Source organism: Trachurus japonicus, chromosome 10 (genome assembly GCF_045865225.1).
Source record: "Trachurus japonicus isolate A0001 chromosome 10, Traja_1.0".
NCBI lineage: Eukaryota > Metazoa > Chordata > Actinopteri > Carangiformes > Carangidae > Trachurus > Trachurus japonicus.
Window position 1 is genome coordinate 14,994,243 of NC_140916.1, and position 19,116 is coordinate 15,013,358.

At 40.5% G+C, this 19,116-nt stretch overlaps 1 protein-coding gene across 2 annotated transcripts in view; it reads left to right on the plus strand.

The window, feature by feature from the left end:
- Window positions 1-19,116, plus strand: part of drp2 (dystrophin related protein 2) — a 104,599-nt gene that overhangs the window by 33,504 nt on the left and 51,979 nt on the right. For both annotated transcript variants that reach the window (XM_085789432.1, XM_085789433.1), the window contains exon 3: window positions 18,621-18,777. In XM_085789432.1, coding sequence (XP_085645558.1) covers window positions 18,621-18,777 — 157 coding nt within the window. The remainder of the gene's footprint in view (window positions 1-18,620; window positions 18,778-19,116) is intronic.

Consider the following 19,116-nt stretch of genomic DNA (forward strand, 5'->3'; position numbering starts at 1 on the left):
GTTTCTTCAATTCAACTGGCATCCCGTTTAGACAATTGGCCCCTTAATTGCTTACTTGACCCTGATGTATCTAGGAAAAGGGAGGGGGAGCTTAAGGAAGGGTAGTTGTGAAATTGGTTAAGACAGTTTCCCCTGCAGTCCTGTGTAATGAGATCACTATGGATGGCCTGCAGTGGCTGTTTATACCCGAGCTGCTCTCTGACTTCATCAGGCTGAAAGAGGAAGTGGGGGTGGGGGCAGGAAGAAGTCGATAGAGGGATAGAAAGAAAGAGGGGGAGAGAAAGAGTTAGAGACAGCTGGTATGAAATCATAATAGAAGAGAGATGAGATGCAGGGAAATGGGAGGGGTAGAGGGAAAGAATAAGCATGAATGAATGAGAAAGAGCTTCAGTGAAAAGCTGTCTAACCTTGAGGCTGAGTACTGTCCAGGGGAAACGTCCGACTGCCTTGAACGCCAGCGGCTGGACAAGACCAGACGACTGGCTCTGTAATAGCCTGTCTGGCATTGATTGACAGGTGCTTGAGCTCTGCTTCAATACAGGTTATAGCTGCTTCCTTCTATCCTTTAAAGCCACATGTACGTTATTCCCTATAGTATTTCTGTACCTTGATGTGAATTCAACTGAATTCCTCATTGTACTGTATGTAGGTACTGTACTAAATTATAAACAAGGCTAAGACTCTTCAGCAGGAGTCAGCAGTTGGTTCTCAGTTTTTTCAACATTGTTCACTCAGGGGGGCTTGGACAGCAGTTTAGAAACGCAGGCCTATATTGAATATGAAGTTATTTAAGAATAACACAATTTCATGACACTTTCTGGGGTTTTATCTGAATGCAGATTGTATTTCCTGTGAGTAACGAGAGCTGTGGTCATTACTTATTAAATTACAAAATGTATGTGACTGTATAGTTTATGAGTCCAGAGATGTAACTGATAAAACAGTGGTTGTTCAGGCGGCTTGTCTTCACAATGGGTCATTTTTAATGTTATGTGGCATTCGCCTACTGTAAATCTGTATTCATATTTATATCTAAATTAATTGTTTATGAAAAACCATGATTTAATGAAAAATGTAAAACTTTTGTCTGTTGGTGTAAGTATTTGTTGGTGGGCCATGTTTGGCCTGAGGGGGGGTCCTGTCTGCCTGCAGCTGTTCAGCAGCTATGCTAGGGGCTGCAGAGTAATATTTTGAGCCAAATGCTAATGCTGGTATGTTAACAAGCTCACAGTGACACTACTAACACACTGATGTTATGCAGGTGTAATGTTAAACATGTTTACCTGCCATTTGTTAATTACAACTGAGGCGGATGGGATGTCATTGTTTTTGCATGTTTTGAGGCTGTAGGTGAAATGTCAGGGGATAATGAAAGTGACAACAATGTCTCTAACAAAATTAATTGCGATCTATACACAAGCTCTTGAATCATTTCAAAAATCGCACGCCAGCCTCATTGCATCCCTAAAGTTGACAGGAGATTCACGCTCTGGTGAACGTGTTGCATTTGCCCAAAATGTCAAAAAAATCCATCAAATAGTCTGGAGATATTTTAGTGTGAACAAGGGTGGTGGACCTGGGCCACACCGTTAGCACGGCTAACAAAATGATCAAGATGATGTGTGAACACCCACAGAATAGAAATGAGTTATGAAAAAAGGAGCAATAGGAGGAGTGAACAAAATGCATTCTCTAAACATTTGGCAGTGACACAGAGAATTAATGACAGTGTGGCTCAGTTAGAAGGACTCAGCGTTGATAACAGAAGGTTTGGGGTTTGATCACTCGCTTGGCATCTTGTGTTGGAAACAGGAAAAATCATAACACTGTGAGCCACTCTACACACACTCGCCAGCTGTGCTGCATGGGTTATTGACGACAAAGCAGTGCTTTGATGCCACCGGCAAAAAAAGTGTAGACACGCTGCTTTTATTGCTGTTTGCTTTGTGCTATATCAAGTTGTGGTTTAATGTCTTGTGCAGGATTGAGATAATAGCCCCAAACAAGTGGACCACAAGAGTGTATTGCGCCGTGTCTATAGTAATCACCACTGAATGAATACATAAAAGAGACATTTATTACCACAAGCATATTTCTGAGGCCATTCAGCCATCTGTAACTATTGTGTAAGAAAATACAGTATGAGAGTGTGGGAGGTTTCAGTGGATTTCTTTAGATCAGTAGAGACTGGCTGTGTTTTCCAAAAATTATTTTTCTAATGCTGGTGTAATTCATTCACAGGACAGCCATCAGGCATGCATTCATTTGTGTCCATTCACCTTGACTGGAGTTGCCTTCAATGCATTTTAAAAAAAGGGAATTAAGCTCATGATAACCTTCTGAACCGAGTGAAACATCTCTTCAGACTGTGAAAAAGCATGTGAAGTGCATGTGTAGCTGTGTTGCATTTCAAACTAAGAAAGAAAAATGTGTATTTAATCCAACAAATCCCCCTTTTTCTGAAGCTATTACAGTGATAGTGTTTGAACAGCACAAATGGGACACATTGACTTGTGTATGCAATTTTAATGATGTGAGAGCCCAGCCAATTGGGATGCACTCACCTATGCTTTATATTTTTAGCCATGCCAGAGTCACGATTTTAGAGAAGGAGATCTCATTGTGTCTGCTACCTGAAATATCTCAACAGCTATCAAGTGAATTGCCATCAAATTTTGTACAGACATTCATGTTCTCCAGAGGACGTTTCCTAATGGCTTTCTCCATCCCTTGACATTTCTCCTGGTGCCAACGTTTACAGCTTTGAGTGAAATGTCTCTTTATGTGTTGCCAATAAATAAAGCACAGACATTAATGTCCGCAGGTCAAATTTTATGCGTAAGCTGTTATAATTGCATAAGCTTGAAAATGCTCAAAGCAGGGCTGTGCTGAATTATAGCATTTCCAATCTGCTAGTCGACTCTCAAGATGCCAGTATACTCCATCTGAAATGTTTGTCAGATGGTTGCATAGTACCTTTGTGCCTTTTCTGAATCAATTTACGATGCATATGCCTTTATTTTTGTAAAGGAAAATACAAAATTCAGACATGTTACAATTCAAAATGTAATGCATTATTGTCCTAATACTGGATTTTCACTGGCATTAGTTTTAGGATTTTAGGATTTTTGGCAAAATAACAAGCAATATTTCCAAAAGTTAACTCAGTGAACATCACATCGTGGCTCACATTTAAATTGATACTCCTTCAGGAAAAGTATATTTATATTAGACCTCCTCCTCTGTTTCCCCCCTGGTTCCACCAGGGTTATCAACCTGCAAGTATGAGCACAGCACCAGAGGAGAGGTACAGGGTGTGGGTGTGTGTGTGTGTGTGTGTGTGTGGTGGGGATAATTATATATGCCACAAATGATTCACTGGTTGTAAGAGCTCATAATTCATACTCACTTTCAAGGGGTAAAATACGATTGCATGCCAAAAACAAAAGACCTGCACCTGTTTGAAGCGTTGTCACATCTACGAGTTACATTATAGCATCCTTTCATTGGGGGGACAGATTCATGTGCTCTTTGCATGGTGGCATGCCATAAATTTATTTTTCTGCAGCCATGTGCATCTCTATGAATGTCGTCCAGGGGAGCGTGTTTGAAAATGTGCATTGTTATTCCCCAATTTTAAAGTTATTGCATCTCCCCCCTCTACAAAGATTAGTTTTTTGGTCTGTGCTCATCTGAAGCAGCTGTGAACGCTTTTGATTTCCACCACAACCATCACAATGAGCACATTGTCCAAACATATCTGTGTTCCAGTATGACCCAACCCTTAGTCCTGTTCTGTGGTAGTGGTTGTTAGTGATGTGATCAGGGGATGTTTACACATTGCTGTATGCCACCTGTCAGAAACAAACCTATTCAACACAAATCTGACCGACCCAAGCTTCTTAGTCTCTTCGGTATGATCTCCAATGTAACAGCACTGATTAGAGCATCAGTCACACCGGAAACAATATCAGGCATTGTTGAGGTATGGGCTGTTCCACATAGTGAGGTGCCCACTGTTGTGCACTGCAGGGAATGCCCACCAGGGTTGCTGTGGGTGGCTCTGTGGCATGCTATGAATTTATTTGCCGCATGGCTCAGATAACTGCAGAGAGCACACCACCCACGCTTAGCGTCTGTCTGAGGGCAAGGGGAGACCTCTGAGTCTGTTTTTGTCTCTGCCTGCTTTTGTCATTAGCACAGTGTTCCTGTTTTTATTCACAAGTGGGTGGCTTTGGCTCAGGAGGTAAAGCGGGTTGACTACTAATCAAAAGGGCAGCAGTTTGATCCCCATCTCCTTCAGTCCACATGTCGAACCATCCTCAGGCAAGATACTGATACTGATAGAGAAAGGTGCTGTATGAACATCTTTGTGTGTGAATGTGACTAGCAATGTAAATGGCTAAAAGAGCGCTATATAAATGCAATCCATTTATCAGTACAACTCTCTTTTAAGGTCTCTTTAATTCTCATCTGGTCTTCACCTGCTCACTCTCTCCTTTCCTCTGCTTTTGATATTTTTTTCTTGTACTGTTCCACCCTTATTCTTTTCCATATCCTCTTATCCGAGCCAGTTTCTTCTACCAACATCCCAGGTTTAGTGTAATGCCCTTTGGTGGTTCTGTGCCCCACTTTTCCCTACATCATCCCCAGGCAAGCTACAGTATGTTGCCTGCAGGACTTATTGAGCTCCAATTACATGTTAATAATAATTCTATTGTTCAAGGTCAGAGGTGAAAGCCTGGTGCTGTAAGAACTGTTAGTGGGAGCGCAGGTGTGTCTGGGACTCTACTGGGGGATTCAGCTATCAATCATTCAGTTGCTTGAAGAAATAGATTTTTCTTTTGCTTCTGCCTTAGAATCGTTTTGTGATTCAGTGATTTTATTTCAGGGTGGGAAAGAGGCAATGTTTTTTTTTTTTTTTTTAGGGATTCTGTGTATATACTGTATTTGCACAGGTTCACAGTTTGACTCCATAATACTGATGGATGTGGTTTCAGCCCCAAATAACTCAAGTGTGACCCACATTTCAGGATTTTGATTTTCAGTTCTGTTCCATTTGTAAGCTACAGTGACAATTTCTGATGCCTTAATCAGCTACTTCAGCCTTGTAATAATTAATACAACCCTCACACAAAGCCCTATTCTCTTTTTTCTTTGAGAGACTGCCTCTGACGTCATGTGTATCACACTTGGTAGAAGCTGGTGAACCGGGGAATGAAGATTTATTAAAGACACAATCCCAGCCTCAACTCTTTTGGGACGGGCGCCATATCTCGTGGCAGGGCTGACGACAACAAACTTTGACACACTTTAATGATAAAACCAACCATCTGGGAATTAAGAGCCCCATGAATAATTTGAGTTTGAGTGAAGCTGTGAGGAGAGCGCTGAACTGTGCATGGTTACCCCCCCATCATCTGGTGCAGAACAAATCAGAGGTGGTATTGCACCGATCAGAGACAATGCTGGACTTTTTGAACTGCTGCAATGTCTGTTTGACTTGCAGAAGAAGATAATCAAGTTTTTGCGCACACACTGTACCCAAGCATGCTGAATGGTTTATATGGTACAAATCAAATCCCCAGAGGAGAGAAAACACTGAGCTGTTACAGCTGCAAGAACAATGAGGGCAGGAGGATTGGAAACATGCTTTGCACATTAGCCCTCTTTACTTTGAGACTGTGCAAACCAAAACCTATATGGAGGTCAAAGGAGGACAAGTACAGTGTATTCAGATGGAAAAACTGCTTTTTATATTTGACATTGGATCATAATTAACTTAAATTGTACTCTTGTGTCAACTGATATTACAAATCTAAATTGATCTTTAACACCTCCTTGTTTAGTGTTAATAAAGGTGTCAGTCAAATTTACAGAGAAAGCAAGGCGCAGTGTTTTAACTTTTAATGATGGGAACACTGGGATAAATATAGTGTCTTTAAAAGTGCCAGTACACCTGCGTGTACAGATGGATTATAATCAATCACATTCACAGCACTGATGTTCAGGCTCTTGTGCTGCTGCTACAGTATCATGAATTTTGCAAACTTGGCTCACTAACAGGCAGATTACCCAGTGGTTTATGTTGCCCACTGCAGGCACTATTAAACAGTTCTTCTATACCTGTGAATCAGCAAAATGTTTTCAAACCTAAAACATACACTTTAATGATGCCTGCAGCCTGAACTCTCTTATTTTTTTTGCTGCTTAGAAAGAAGCTGGATTTATTGAGATCGATTGAAAAAAAGAAAGAAAGAAAAACGTGAAAATGTCACACGTTCATTTATGTTTTGCCTCAATACAAGATAATCTTACAGTTTGTGTAGCACCTTAAACTAATGTTGTGCAAAAATGTACAAACCATAGCATGTAATGGTGCACTGTACTGAAGCTGAACTCAAACAGACCATAAAGCACCCTGGTTTAAGATTGGATTGGGATCATTTTATGAATATTTCCTCCTATTATTTCCAAGTGTCTCTTCTTTCCTGCTGGACTAACAACACATTATGAAAAAAAAAGCTTCCCGTTTAGTCCAGTGCATGTCTGCTCATGCACATCTCCTGTTCCTATACATCAGTGTGTCTGTGTTTGCATCTGACAGAGTCATTTAAATGGACAAGATTCCCCCCCATCTCTCCATACCAGTACACAGTGTCTAATGTCAGTGTCATTGAGTGAGCGTTAGTGCAGTACATGAGCCACTTTAACCAGACACACATACTGTGGGCATCTGTATAACTCTATGGCTGTATTTATTTATATATGTGACAGAGCCATTTGAGATCTTAGCACAATGAGGAAGCGCTCATGATTCAGCATAAAATGTTTGAATGTGGGTTTATTATAGCCATGAGTCACTGTGATGCAGAGGAGGACGAGCTTCTGGACCAGGTTCAGTTTTTGTTCGTAACGCACGGCTTCGTAAGTTTTGGCGCAAGATGGGAACAGCGGCATCTGCAGGCAAACATGATAATTAGAGGATGTGTGGCCTCCAAATCGGAGCAGTTGAAAGTAAAGGAAGGGGGCTAACTCCTTGTGTAAGAAAAACAAAGCCAATTCAATTGCTCAGGCAACAAAAACAAAATTAACATCACAGTGCAAAGCAGCAATTACGTTGTTGAGTCATTCAGCTTATCTGATTGACTGACAACCACAGATGTTGTGTAATAAAATGTAGGAGCTGTTGTCTGTTCTCCTCTTTCATGATGCCTTACAGATCTAGCTCGGCCTAAGATCTATAGTTGGTAATGTGTGCCATAAAGTGTATTTCACTTCTTGCATTAAATGGTTCCCTGGCAACCCAAGCTACTCAGTGTAAAAGTCGGCATTTGGGGACAGAAATCAATAGAGATATAATTGCCCCTGTTACAAATCAGTGCATCATCTAAATGATTGTGAAGCTGTTATTTACAGTAAAGGTGCAAATGTCACACTACACATCTACTGTAAGCTTTTCTTGGTCAAATGACAGCATCATTCATTATTATACTGTCATTGTGGAAACTTTATGTTCCAGCTTAAAGCAGAAGTATAAGCAGAATGTTTGTGTTAATATAAGTCTTAAATAGTTATATCTCCCGACAGCAATCACTTATATAGAGTGTTTGGTCTGAAACACGGGTCTGTCAGTCGCTCTGCTGTAAGCCGAGGAGAAAGCTTTCTTTGTATCCTACAACCTTTATCCAATGAGGAGAGAGAATGGCATAAAGGGGCAGTCCTCTCTGTGTGTGCAGCCAAGGGATGCGCGTGAATGTGGTGACGTAGGGACGAGGGCGGGGACTGCTAACTCCATCGGCTGACAGGAAGTTAGCCAAAACGACCGGATCGCTTACTTCTGCTTTAACTGAGAGCTGGTAAATTGGTTCTATGCGACATCAAAGTTAGAGTCGCCTTTAGTCACCTTTATACAAACTCGCACTCAAAAGAAAGCAGGATTAATCAGTGTAAGATAATTAGCCTGTAGCCAGCAGTGTGAAGTTAAGTGTAAAGTTATTTTCAGACCAGCCAGATTGGCACAAACAAGCACCCCATGTGCAGTTTGCTGATTGTACACCCCACAATTTAGTGGTTCTGATGTTAACATGTGATGTGATTTTTTAAATTTACATACAGTATTAAACATATAATAATTCTTGTTTTTTGATCTTATATTGTGATTTGTAGCAACAAACATGCAAATTTACCTTGTACAGCTGCAAGGAATTTGTTGTAGGAGTGTACCTCCCAGTGGGCATGAGCTGCTGTAAATGATAACACATGGACAGTATTTCCTGTTGTGGGAAACAGCCCCAGTGGCTGGTCTGATCTCGTCACTCATCAAGTGTGTTTCCCACAAATCTCAGTTAGACAGCTGTTAGATGAAATGCTTTAGGCAAGGCATCAGTAAAACTCCTCTGCCACTAGAGAAGGCAAAGCAAGGCAATTTTATTTGTATAGCCCGTTTTAACAAACAGTTTGTCTCAAAGGGCTTTACATGGCATCTAACAACATCCTCTGTCCTTAGACCCTCACATCGACTGAGGAAAAACTCCATGGAAAACCCTTTTAACAGGGAAAAATCGGAGAAACCTCAGGGTGAGCAACAGAGGAGGGATCCCTCACCCAGGACGGACAGACGTGCAATAGATGTTGTTACAGAGAAGTCCCTGAATGCATCACGCACGACGTGCTCTGCCCCTACTGTGCAGGAAATCAAAAAAGCAGAAGCGGTAAGAGGGCGAAACCCAGGAAAGGCTGGCAAACGTTCACAGTCTCTTTACAATCCACAGCTATCACACCACATTATTTATTGATATTGGGGTTGAAATTTTTCACCTACCGACTGCTGTGATTTTGGACCACCATGGCATGCATGTGGCCTACGTTAATTTGGTCCACACAGCGTGATCAGTCCAAGTGAGAGATGGTAGTTGCTCCAAGTGACAGTGATCAGGTGTTTGGGGACTGATGTTGACTTTCCATTACACTGGGGAATGTGTGGTACGCTGTGCTGTGATCGGAGCATGTGACGTGGGTCTCCATACATCATGAACCACAGTGAAAGTAAACTTAGGATATCTAGTTTGTCAAGGATTCAGGTTTTTTTGTTTTGATATGTATAAGCAGCAGACTTCTGCCTGCACCCTCTGTAGTTTTCTTCTCTTCACCGTGTTTGATTCAAGATTGTCCATGTCTTGTTAATGTTGTATGTTACTCTCTGTATAAGCAGAGAAAAACACTCAGGGTCAACTTGTTACAGTGCAACATTTTTTCAGGGTGAAAAAAGCATGTTCTTATTATATTGATACAGTATGATATTGTTTTGTTCTTGTTTTGGTCAGTGATAATCTGAGTTCCTGCCTGGACATTGTTCTCCATCTTCATGCTGCAACAGGCAACAATCTGTTTTCTTGACAAACCTCCACGTGTTGCTCTGTGAGTTTGGGCGGTGGGTGTACAGTACTACAGACAAACTCTGGTTCAGATGCATGAGAAGTGAAATTGAACAAAGTCGGTACTCTCCGTGGCTGCTTTACAATAAAAGCTCTCCTGTGGGTTGCTGGTGAAAAGCTTGAAACGTGGAGCAGCAGCGGGACGGGTTTGGCTTGCATTAAAATGCCGACAGCGTTAAAACAACAATGCAGGAGCAAAGGTCTGAAACAAAACTCAAAATCAGAGGGACTTTCATGGTTTGCTGAATTGAGCTGCACAGAGCCAGTGGAGAAATTACTTCTTCACACAATCTCTGGCTCCTTTCTGTATGTGATAGTGTGCGTGAGGCATTTGCCAATCCATCGCCACTTTGAAATTGAGAAATGTCAGTTGAGTTGCTCCAAGCTCTTTGTGAGGATGCCTTCTGCTTGTTTTTCCTGGTGGTGTTATTTTATTTTATATTTTTTCTTTTGAACAGATAACAGACTTTTTCTATACATGCTTAAGCAATACAGTTGTATTACATGATGAAATGTGATTACAATAAATATGATTAGGTGCCATTTTAAGGTTTTATTTAATTGCGATATTGTGCTGTGACACATGGTGGTGGTGCTGTTACCTCATAATTCAGAGCCCTTATACTGTCTAATATCCTGTCCTAGATAATAATTATTTTTTCCTACAAATTCTGTTTTATTAATTGTTCATTTATGGTACAGTACTTGGCTATATATTATTTTGTTTTGTCGACAGCTAAACCTACACATTTGTGCATTTAGAATATAAATAGCATTCAAATTACAATTTCATGTTGAGAACAAAGCAGCCTTGACAGTTTCTACTGCTGTATGTTGCCAAATAATCATACACAGTTGATTTTACACCATTATAAGGTCCATGGATGTAATCTTCATACTTGTTACTTAAGATCATGATATCTGCTTCAGTCTTTCTGTGCACTTCCTCGCTGTGGTGACACAATGCAGTGCAACCACTGTGCAACACGACACAACCGAAAGCAGTGAAATGCAACACAGACAAGCCTGGCTCTACTCTCTGCTCTCTTTCAACATGTTGCCAAACTCCCCATCGTCATTTCTTCACTCTGAAGAAACCTGAGCCTGTTCTTAACAAACTAGCTAAGAGTGACAACATGACAGTAAATGTGTAGCTTTGCAATCTACTTTGATTTAAGGCAGTGTGACATTCCCACGAGATCTAGAAAAGAAAGAAAAAATATATATATTCAGACACCTTTGAATAGGGAACTTTTCAACCGAATGCAGAGCTGCTGTGTCAGTGTGGCCCATCACACACCCTCGCATTTTTTTTGCATACTCTCGCAACATCTCTGCAATTGGGAGAGAGAGAGAGAGAGAGACAAAGAGAGCAAGAGAGAGGGAAGAGAGAGGAGATAGCAGCAGGGCTGTACTCAAAGCTTCTCTGGGCCCTGAGGCAATGCACTAGCTAGCTTCTCTCTCCTAAAACAGCAGAGCACTGCTCCTATCTCCTATGCATTAATTAATCATCGAACTGAGCACTAAGCTTCTCTCGGTAATCTCTTTGTCTGATTGGGGAGTTGAATTTCTATTTGACCGCGTTATTTACTTTGCATGTTAACTGTCAAGAAATGTGGGAATACCACAATAATTATCATGCAACAGAGTTTTTGTTACGCTGACACAATTTCATGTATTTACACTCAAAACTGAGGGATTAGGATTTGTATTCCCTGCCAGGGGTCATGGCAGTTCAGTGCAGTTTTCAAGGACACATGGATGTTGATTGTTACCTCAGCTGTTGCCATGTGAATCTGTGTATTCACACCCAGAACAAAGGTTGGGCTCTCAAGTGTTGGGCTACATATTTTATCTTCTCTGAATCCTCTGCATGAAACTAATCCAGGAAATGAAAACGTCTACAATCTCCTCAATGACAATACGTCTCATTTTGACAACCGGTCTCAGTTTAGACTATCTCATCATGTGCTCCCTGGTGAGATTGGCTGTCTTTCAATCTTGGAGCCGTTGTCTGTGAAGCTGAACAGATGAGTTTGTGTGTTGAGCTTGTTCTGTGTGGAGGACAAACACAGGAAGCAGCCCGCCACGCACTCAAGTCACTCAGGATCCCATTATCCCATTTGTATTGATTAGCACTGGTATTGTCATCAAGCCTACAGTAAAGAGTGTTATTGAGCGGTCTGAGATAGGAGACCCACACACACTCACACGCCATCACACACACAGAGCACAAAAAGAACATGAACAATTTTTGTTTGTGGTGATTTTGGCCTTTTGTTATTTTCCACCACATATCTGGCTTTCTGTCAAACATGTATATCTATACTGGAAACAATAAGCACTTAAAGAAATAAACCCACCTCCTAATAAAGTGAAGGCGTGAGGCTGAGTCACTCTGTAACACACACATGTATTTATTTATATCCCTGTGAGGACCTTCATTGCACTCTCTAGCGTCCAAACCTCAATCTTGAAGGATGAATCTGGTGATATTCTATATTTTCTTATTGCCCACAACAAATCCCATGAAAAGACTAAAACCAACCACACATTGATCCAAATAGCAAACACTGTCTTTGCATCTAAAGACTCACGGTTCTGTGCCTCCACCAACCAGCCAAATTGCAGGAGTATGACCTCTGAACGTTATGATGCCATAGTTTTGACCATTACTGTAAAATGCAGTACAAACATAAAATACACTTTATTTTATCCTCGTGAGTTACAGTAAATTGTTTGATAATTACTGCAGAAAATGTGCCAGTTGTGGCCAGAAACATGCTTTGAGGTCACTTTGGTGTTGACCTTTGACCCCCCACATCTAATTCAGCATTGAGTCCATGTGAATGTTTGTTCCAAATTTCAAGAAGTAACCTCAGATTGGATGAGATTAGAGTAAATGTACAGGCGAACAGACAATCCCCAAAACATAACACCATGGGCCCTGACAGTTGCCAGTGCAGAGGCATTACTGAAAAAACAAAAAAAAACACCGTACACTATTTCCCTATAACTGCAGTGAGACAAACTGAGTGACTAGCTGGTAAACACAGTGGAGCATTTAGCAGCTAAAGAGCTTAGTAGTACCCCCAGGAAATAGAGACCAGCACAGAGTTGAAAGAGAATGAATAATGGATCTCCACTCACCAGGTAGCTACTGTATAAAAAAATCCTTACTTCTACTGTCCACTGGCACAGACAACGGTTTGCTAACAAAATACTCTACCAACTTCATAGGGTGTAATATTTAGAGGTTGGTGCTCTGGTACAAAGTGTACAAAAGAAACAAAAGAAACAAACCAAAAAACACTTACAGTTTTTCTCAGTCGCTTTGGTGCATTTCTCACACCACTATTAACATTTGCACAACAGTTAGTGCAGTGCTCAAAACAATTACTACAAACTGCAAAACCTAGTGGATAACCTGTAAATGTGCGTCACTTACTCAATATTCATGTCAATGAAACTGTCAGTGTCGTCAAAATGAGAAGTCCTGACAGCATTGTTTAGGAACAAGATAGTCAAATAGCTTTGTCATGTTTTCATTATGACAGTTTACGCTGTTTTCCAATGCAAAAAAGTCAGATTTTGGTGACGCTACCTGAAAATGCTCAAGACAGCACTATACACGACTTGTACAGCCATGTGAAAACTACAGTAAAGTTACACATTACTGTATTTAGTGGAGTAACTGGTGTGTTTTATATTTTTACTGCATATGTTCTTTGCAATTCTAATTGGTCTAATTTGTTCACAGAATTGTGCAATAGAAAAATACACTACAGTCATTTATATACAACAAACATAAGAAACACCCTTTGTGTAGAGCTGTGCACAACTGCAAACAATATTGCAGTATTGTAACTGAACCTACAGAGTACTGTAAATAATTCCTGCACATCCAGACGTTCCTGTCTGTCTGGCCATATATTTTCATCTACATCACTCTGTCAATTGTAACAATTGAAACGGGTTCAATATTCCCAAAGATATTGTCATCCTCACTTTGTATCTCTCTCAACCTTATGGCGTTGTTTGCACCATTGCACAATCATCTTCCACCTCTGTCAGGTTGTCTTGCAATCCTATGTGGTGTAGAGTAAAATTACAGTAATGTACAGTACACATACTGCATCAACCCATATTACTGTAGTGTACAATACTGTAAAAGTGTTTCCCACTTGTATGCTATAGTACAGTTCCATACTGTAAATATGCCAAATCTTTACTGTAAGTATACGGTTGCTGTAATACAGCAAAGGAAGAAGAAATTGGTACGATGATGTGCACAAATGACTAAATGTTGTGGAGGTTGAACTAATAGTTATGAAAATCTGATCTGAGAAAAGCACCAAAGCGACTGTTTGTTTTTTTTTGTACATTTAGAGGTTGGTGCTCTGGTACAAAGTGTACAAAAGAAACAAAACAAAAAAACACTTAAATGCAGATTAAAATCAAATTAGTCTTCACACTGATAGAAGAGCACACCCACTGTTTCCTCTTCTCGTCCTTTCCTCACCTTTCCCTCTCCCTCTCTCTATGCTCAAAATTCAAGGCATCTCCTAATTCAATGCAGCAGAACTTGGCCCATAAATAGCATATAAATTAATATGATGCTGTTTCCCGTGTAGATAAAATAGCTTCAGTCAGCCACCTATCCTGGCAAACCTTTAGCCTGGCCTCTCTACAGCTTAGCGGGGCAGGAGTTGTTCTTGGCAGCGCTCGGCATGTGACGACGATTCCATTACATTACAACACAGGCAGAGCTCTATTTGTCTCACCCTCTGTGTGTGTGTAATGGAAGTAGCAGTGATGGGTTAGTGTGCTGTTAGTTGGCGCATGTGTGTGTGTGTGTTTGTTTGTGAATTTTTCAGCATGAGTGTGTGAATCGGATCACTGCTGTGTGGTGTGAAGTGTTTTGAAGCTTCTTTGCAAAAGTGCTAGGGGTCGACTCATCTTTTGATAGACGACCTTACTGAGATGAATCCAAGGTCTGGGTTCGCTTCGATTTGAGTCAGAAACCTCACTCCATTCACACTGTCTGTGTCTGTACGTGTCAAATTATTATTTTTATTTTTTATTTTTGGTCGTGTGTATGTGTATCTGTGTGCGTGTGTGTAGTCATGCCTCTTAGAGCCTGTTCTGCAGGCACTACAGAAAAAAAAAACACTTCCTCTCTTATTCAATTACCACAGCAAGCAGAGCTGGAGGGGTATCAAGAGGCAAGGGGACAGCATGGTCAGCTTCACACAGGGTTTTTTTTTGACACAGGCCTATCAATTCTGTATGTGCACTTACAAGTCTGATTTCACCTTTCTGTCTTTTACGCTTATATATAGTTTCAAAGCCTTTTCCCACATGTCCTCCTGTAACAGGCATCCCTGCAGTGATACCTAATCCCTCATGTGTCACAACTCATCTGTGCCAAATTCAAATGGCCTTACAGTCCTCTTTCAGTCACTGATATGACATTGCTGGTGGTGGTGGTCTGCCGATGCTGCAGGATCAGTTGCACTGAAATAGTTATTTTTATTTTCTTAGACTCCACTATGTCGAACCTATGTTTAGCAGAATTGTCATTGTATGACTACACTCACACTGGCAAATCTTAAAGCCTTCCTCTGGCTGCACTTTGGCTGTCATCTGAAAATCAGTCCAATTACATTTTACCCGTTTGCACCCCCCCACCCCCATTTACAGATGTGTGCAGACTAGAGTCACTCTTTCTGACTCTTGCTCTCGCTCCCACTCATCATCTCTGATCTGACAGTGCTGGCAAATTTTGATGTGCAGGAATAATGATATTTGAGTGCTGGCTTCTGGTGTGTAATTGAAACAGTGGGACGCTTTCACATACCCCCCTTCCCCACCCCCCCACCCTTTCAGTGCCAGCTGTGCCACTGATATAAGGGAAGTGGTTCTCTCAACCATCTCTCATGCTGCTGGCAGGTGGCAAGCAGATAAATTCTCTCCATTATTTGTTCCTGGTTTACCTGCAGCAGCAGCAACCTGTGACTCTCTGTCTCTCAACCTCGCCGCGCCTGTGCCACGAAGCCTGCACTAACAATTTGTTTTGACAGCACCGTGACACAGTACTGTGTTGCAGGTACATATACTGTACAGTGATGTCCACATTAACAATTGCTGTTTTTGGATCATCCAATTTTGCAGTTAATTAACACAGATGGCAATCTGTAGTCCACTTTTCTCAGATAGTGTCCTGCTTTTCATTTGTGCCCAGCCAACAGTAATAATGGTGGCAGATTCACCACCAGAAGACTCAGCAAATTTTTCAAAAAGTTAGCCCCCAGTATCAAATAGTGTTAGATAGCAGCACCGTCTCATTGCTAGTCTGCCTGAGAGTAGAAATTACATTCAGCCCCATGACTTGAATCCTGACCTTTTTTTTTAAACAGAACCCTGCGAAAAGGTTTACTGATGAATTATGCTGAAAATGTGTTGATAAAGTGTAGTGTAAATATATGAGGAGTGTAGATCAGTTTAAAAAAAAGGATAAAATGTAACATTAAATTCTTTTTTATAATTCAAACCCAGTCCTATTTAGATGCTTAGTTTCCATACCTGGAGATGTTTGGCAGGCCGCTGTGTTAAGAGTCTTTGAGGACATCAACAAACTATGTTTGGTGAACCGTCCCCTGTGGATATTGCTTGTAAACAAACAAACCTTCTTGTTTACATGATGTATTACTCGCCAGAATGAATTGTGTGTGTCCTTGAGCCCTAACAAACACGTTTGAATACATTTCCTTCAACATTAAGCATTTAAAAAAGCATAAAACAAATAAATAAATAAATCCAGTGTTATTGTCGTGCGCATTTGTTTGGTAGCTGACTTTTGTTGTTTTGCTAGTACATCACTGCTTATCTTAGGACATTACTGCAACCCACTGGTCAGTGAAACAGTGTGAAACATGTGCACCGGAAATGGAACAGGGACCTACTTACAGAAAAACAACTCCATAATGTTAAAAATGCTCAGGTTATATCTTAAGTCACGAGTGTGGTGAGTGTGGCTAAAATGGTGCTGAAACTTTGCTGAATCCAGTGAAAGGTAACTGATACTGAACTCACCATATCACATTCAGAAGTCATTGATTTCAATAAAGGCAGTCAAGGTCAATGCATTAATAACATATTAAATGATATTTTATTACTATGACAAATTCAGTGTATTTGATTATTTATTGATAATAATTGTTCAATTGTTCTTTTTGGTAATTATACAATAAAGTTATACTCCATACTTACTTACATACTAACCCTACCACTTGAAAAATATCACAGTAAGGCACATTTTGAGCAAATAAAATCAGTTAATTAATTAATTAAACAATGGACACTCATGCAATTAATTGTGATTAAATATTTTTAATTGATTGACAGCTCTAATGGAAATACTAATATGCAGTACAAAGATGCAGTAACCACAGTGAAAAGATCAAATTTCTAGTGTATTTCATTCCAACATGACTCATTCCACATGCAGTCATGGCCCTCAGGGATAGTAAACTGCTGACCTTTTCATAGCAGAGTCCACAAAGTCCTCCCCAAATGCGTATCCTGACACTTTGGCTTGAGCAGACCTGCATGTTGATATACAGCAGCTGCCTAAATTCAGAAAGGCTCAGACTTCAGGGGCAAGGAAAGGCTTGTGCACAATACCCCTAAAATGGAGCATAAATTGAATATGTTTTTATTTTATTTAGAACGTTTACCTGTTAACAGGTCACTGACCTGCTGCAATCGTTGTGATTTAAAATATGACCCAGATCAGTGGACAAATCAGAGGGCCTGCAAGTCATCGGACAACCCATGCATTACTAATGGATTCTAACTGAAAGTTTAAATCCTATATACCAGAGGCAAGTGTGGAGAGAATGAAGGTAGTGTACAAAAAAGCTCCCTTTGGGTCTTTCATACTACTGGGGGTTGTGAAATTTTCTAACCGGTGCTTTGGTCCTTTTTATTGCTTTTATCGCTGTGTCCCCCCTGATCTCCCTTGAATTTCTTTTCTTACCCATTTCAAATATTTTGTGCAAAGGGCAAACATTGAAGCAGTATTTATGGTGCATTTGGGATTGATGTGGCGAAAACGGCATGGCACATATCTGAAAATACACACATGCACACAGCTGTCATAAGAAAGAATATTGAAGTCATAGTTATAGTTATGAATAATAAAGTTGCAGTTACTATTTGTCACTAATGTATTCGCTTTCATTCATACAGATAAGATGACACATAGAAAAAGACATCATTAAATAATATAAAGAGTAAAAGGATGAAAAGTAAATACCAGACTTAAGGAGCTAATATGATAGTGGTTGCAAAATTGCAGCTATTTATGCAAAATTATAGTAGCTGCCTATACACAAAGATGAGAGTTATTCCCTCCTTGTTTCTATCAGTATTGTTAGTGGTTTTCTTGGGATATAATAATAGTAATAAAATATCACTTTACTTTACAAAGTTACACAGTGCTTTACAAGTAAAATGAGAATGAAATGAAAGGGAAAAGAGGAATTCAAGCGGGCACCATAAAAGTGTAGAACAGTATATTAGAGGGAAAAAGCACTGAACGACTGAAACGGAACCAGGAATGACCGAATCAAACAAACTTGGTGTCACTTGAAAGAGCTTAATAAAAAAATAAGTTTCCTCAAAATGCTGGGTCCCTAGCTGCTTCCTGGACAGAACATTTATACACACACACACACACACACACACAAAAACAGACAAAACGCTCTCAAATTATAATAGTAGGGTTTGACAAGTAGTAAAGTTTCACATTTGAATGTTAAAGCAGGGAACCTGATGAAGGTCTGAGGACTAAAAGTTGTGTGTTCTTAATAAATCAATAACCTGTGTAAGTGTACAGAACACCGTGTGTCGGGGTATTCTCTGTTTTCACTTTGTCAGCCGGCCTTCTCTCATGCACCTGTCCATTTTTTTTAAAAGGTCTGCATAAGTTTTGCTTGCCGGACGTTAAAGCTTAAATTGTGTTGACATCCTGGATAGGTGGAGACATTGACCAAATGTCATCTGCAATATCTGGTTTGACTGTTAGAGAATGTTAGTGTTTTCTGAACTAACTGTATGTGCATCTCTCTCTCTCTCTCTTCTCTGTGTGTGTGTCTGTCTGTGCGTATGTGCTGGCAGGGTGCGGCTAGAGGCATTCTCCGACAACAGTGGGAAGCTGCAGCTCTCCCTGCAGGAGATCATAGAATGGTTGACAGCCAAGGATGAGGAGCTGTCGGAGCAGCTGCCCATAGGAGGCGACGTGGGGGCCGTCCAGCACCAGAGGGAGTTCCACCAGGTAAAGTGGACGATAAAAGTGTTTGCAGTGAAAATATTACACAGTCAGAACAAACACTGATGGGAAAGAGTCTTTACTCTGTCCGAAGTGGAACATAATTTCCATGGGGTGTCACACTTATAGACTTTTTTTTTGTGTGTGTGTGTGTGTGTACGAGCTGTATATATCTGTTCATACGGTTAATGCCCATTGAGCCTCCACAAATAGATTGATATTACGATTGCATACAAACATAAGAATAGATACAGAGATGTATTTGGTTCAGTATTGTGTGTGGCTGGAGGGACTTCCTCTACAGTGCCCTTCTCTAGTCCTATTTCTACCGCCATACAGGAGCAG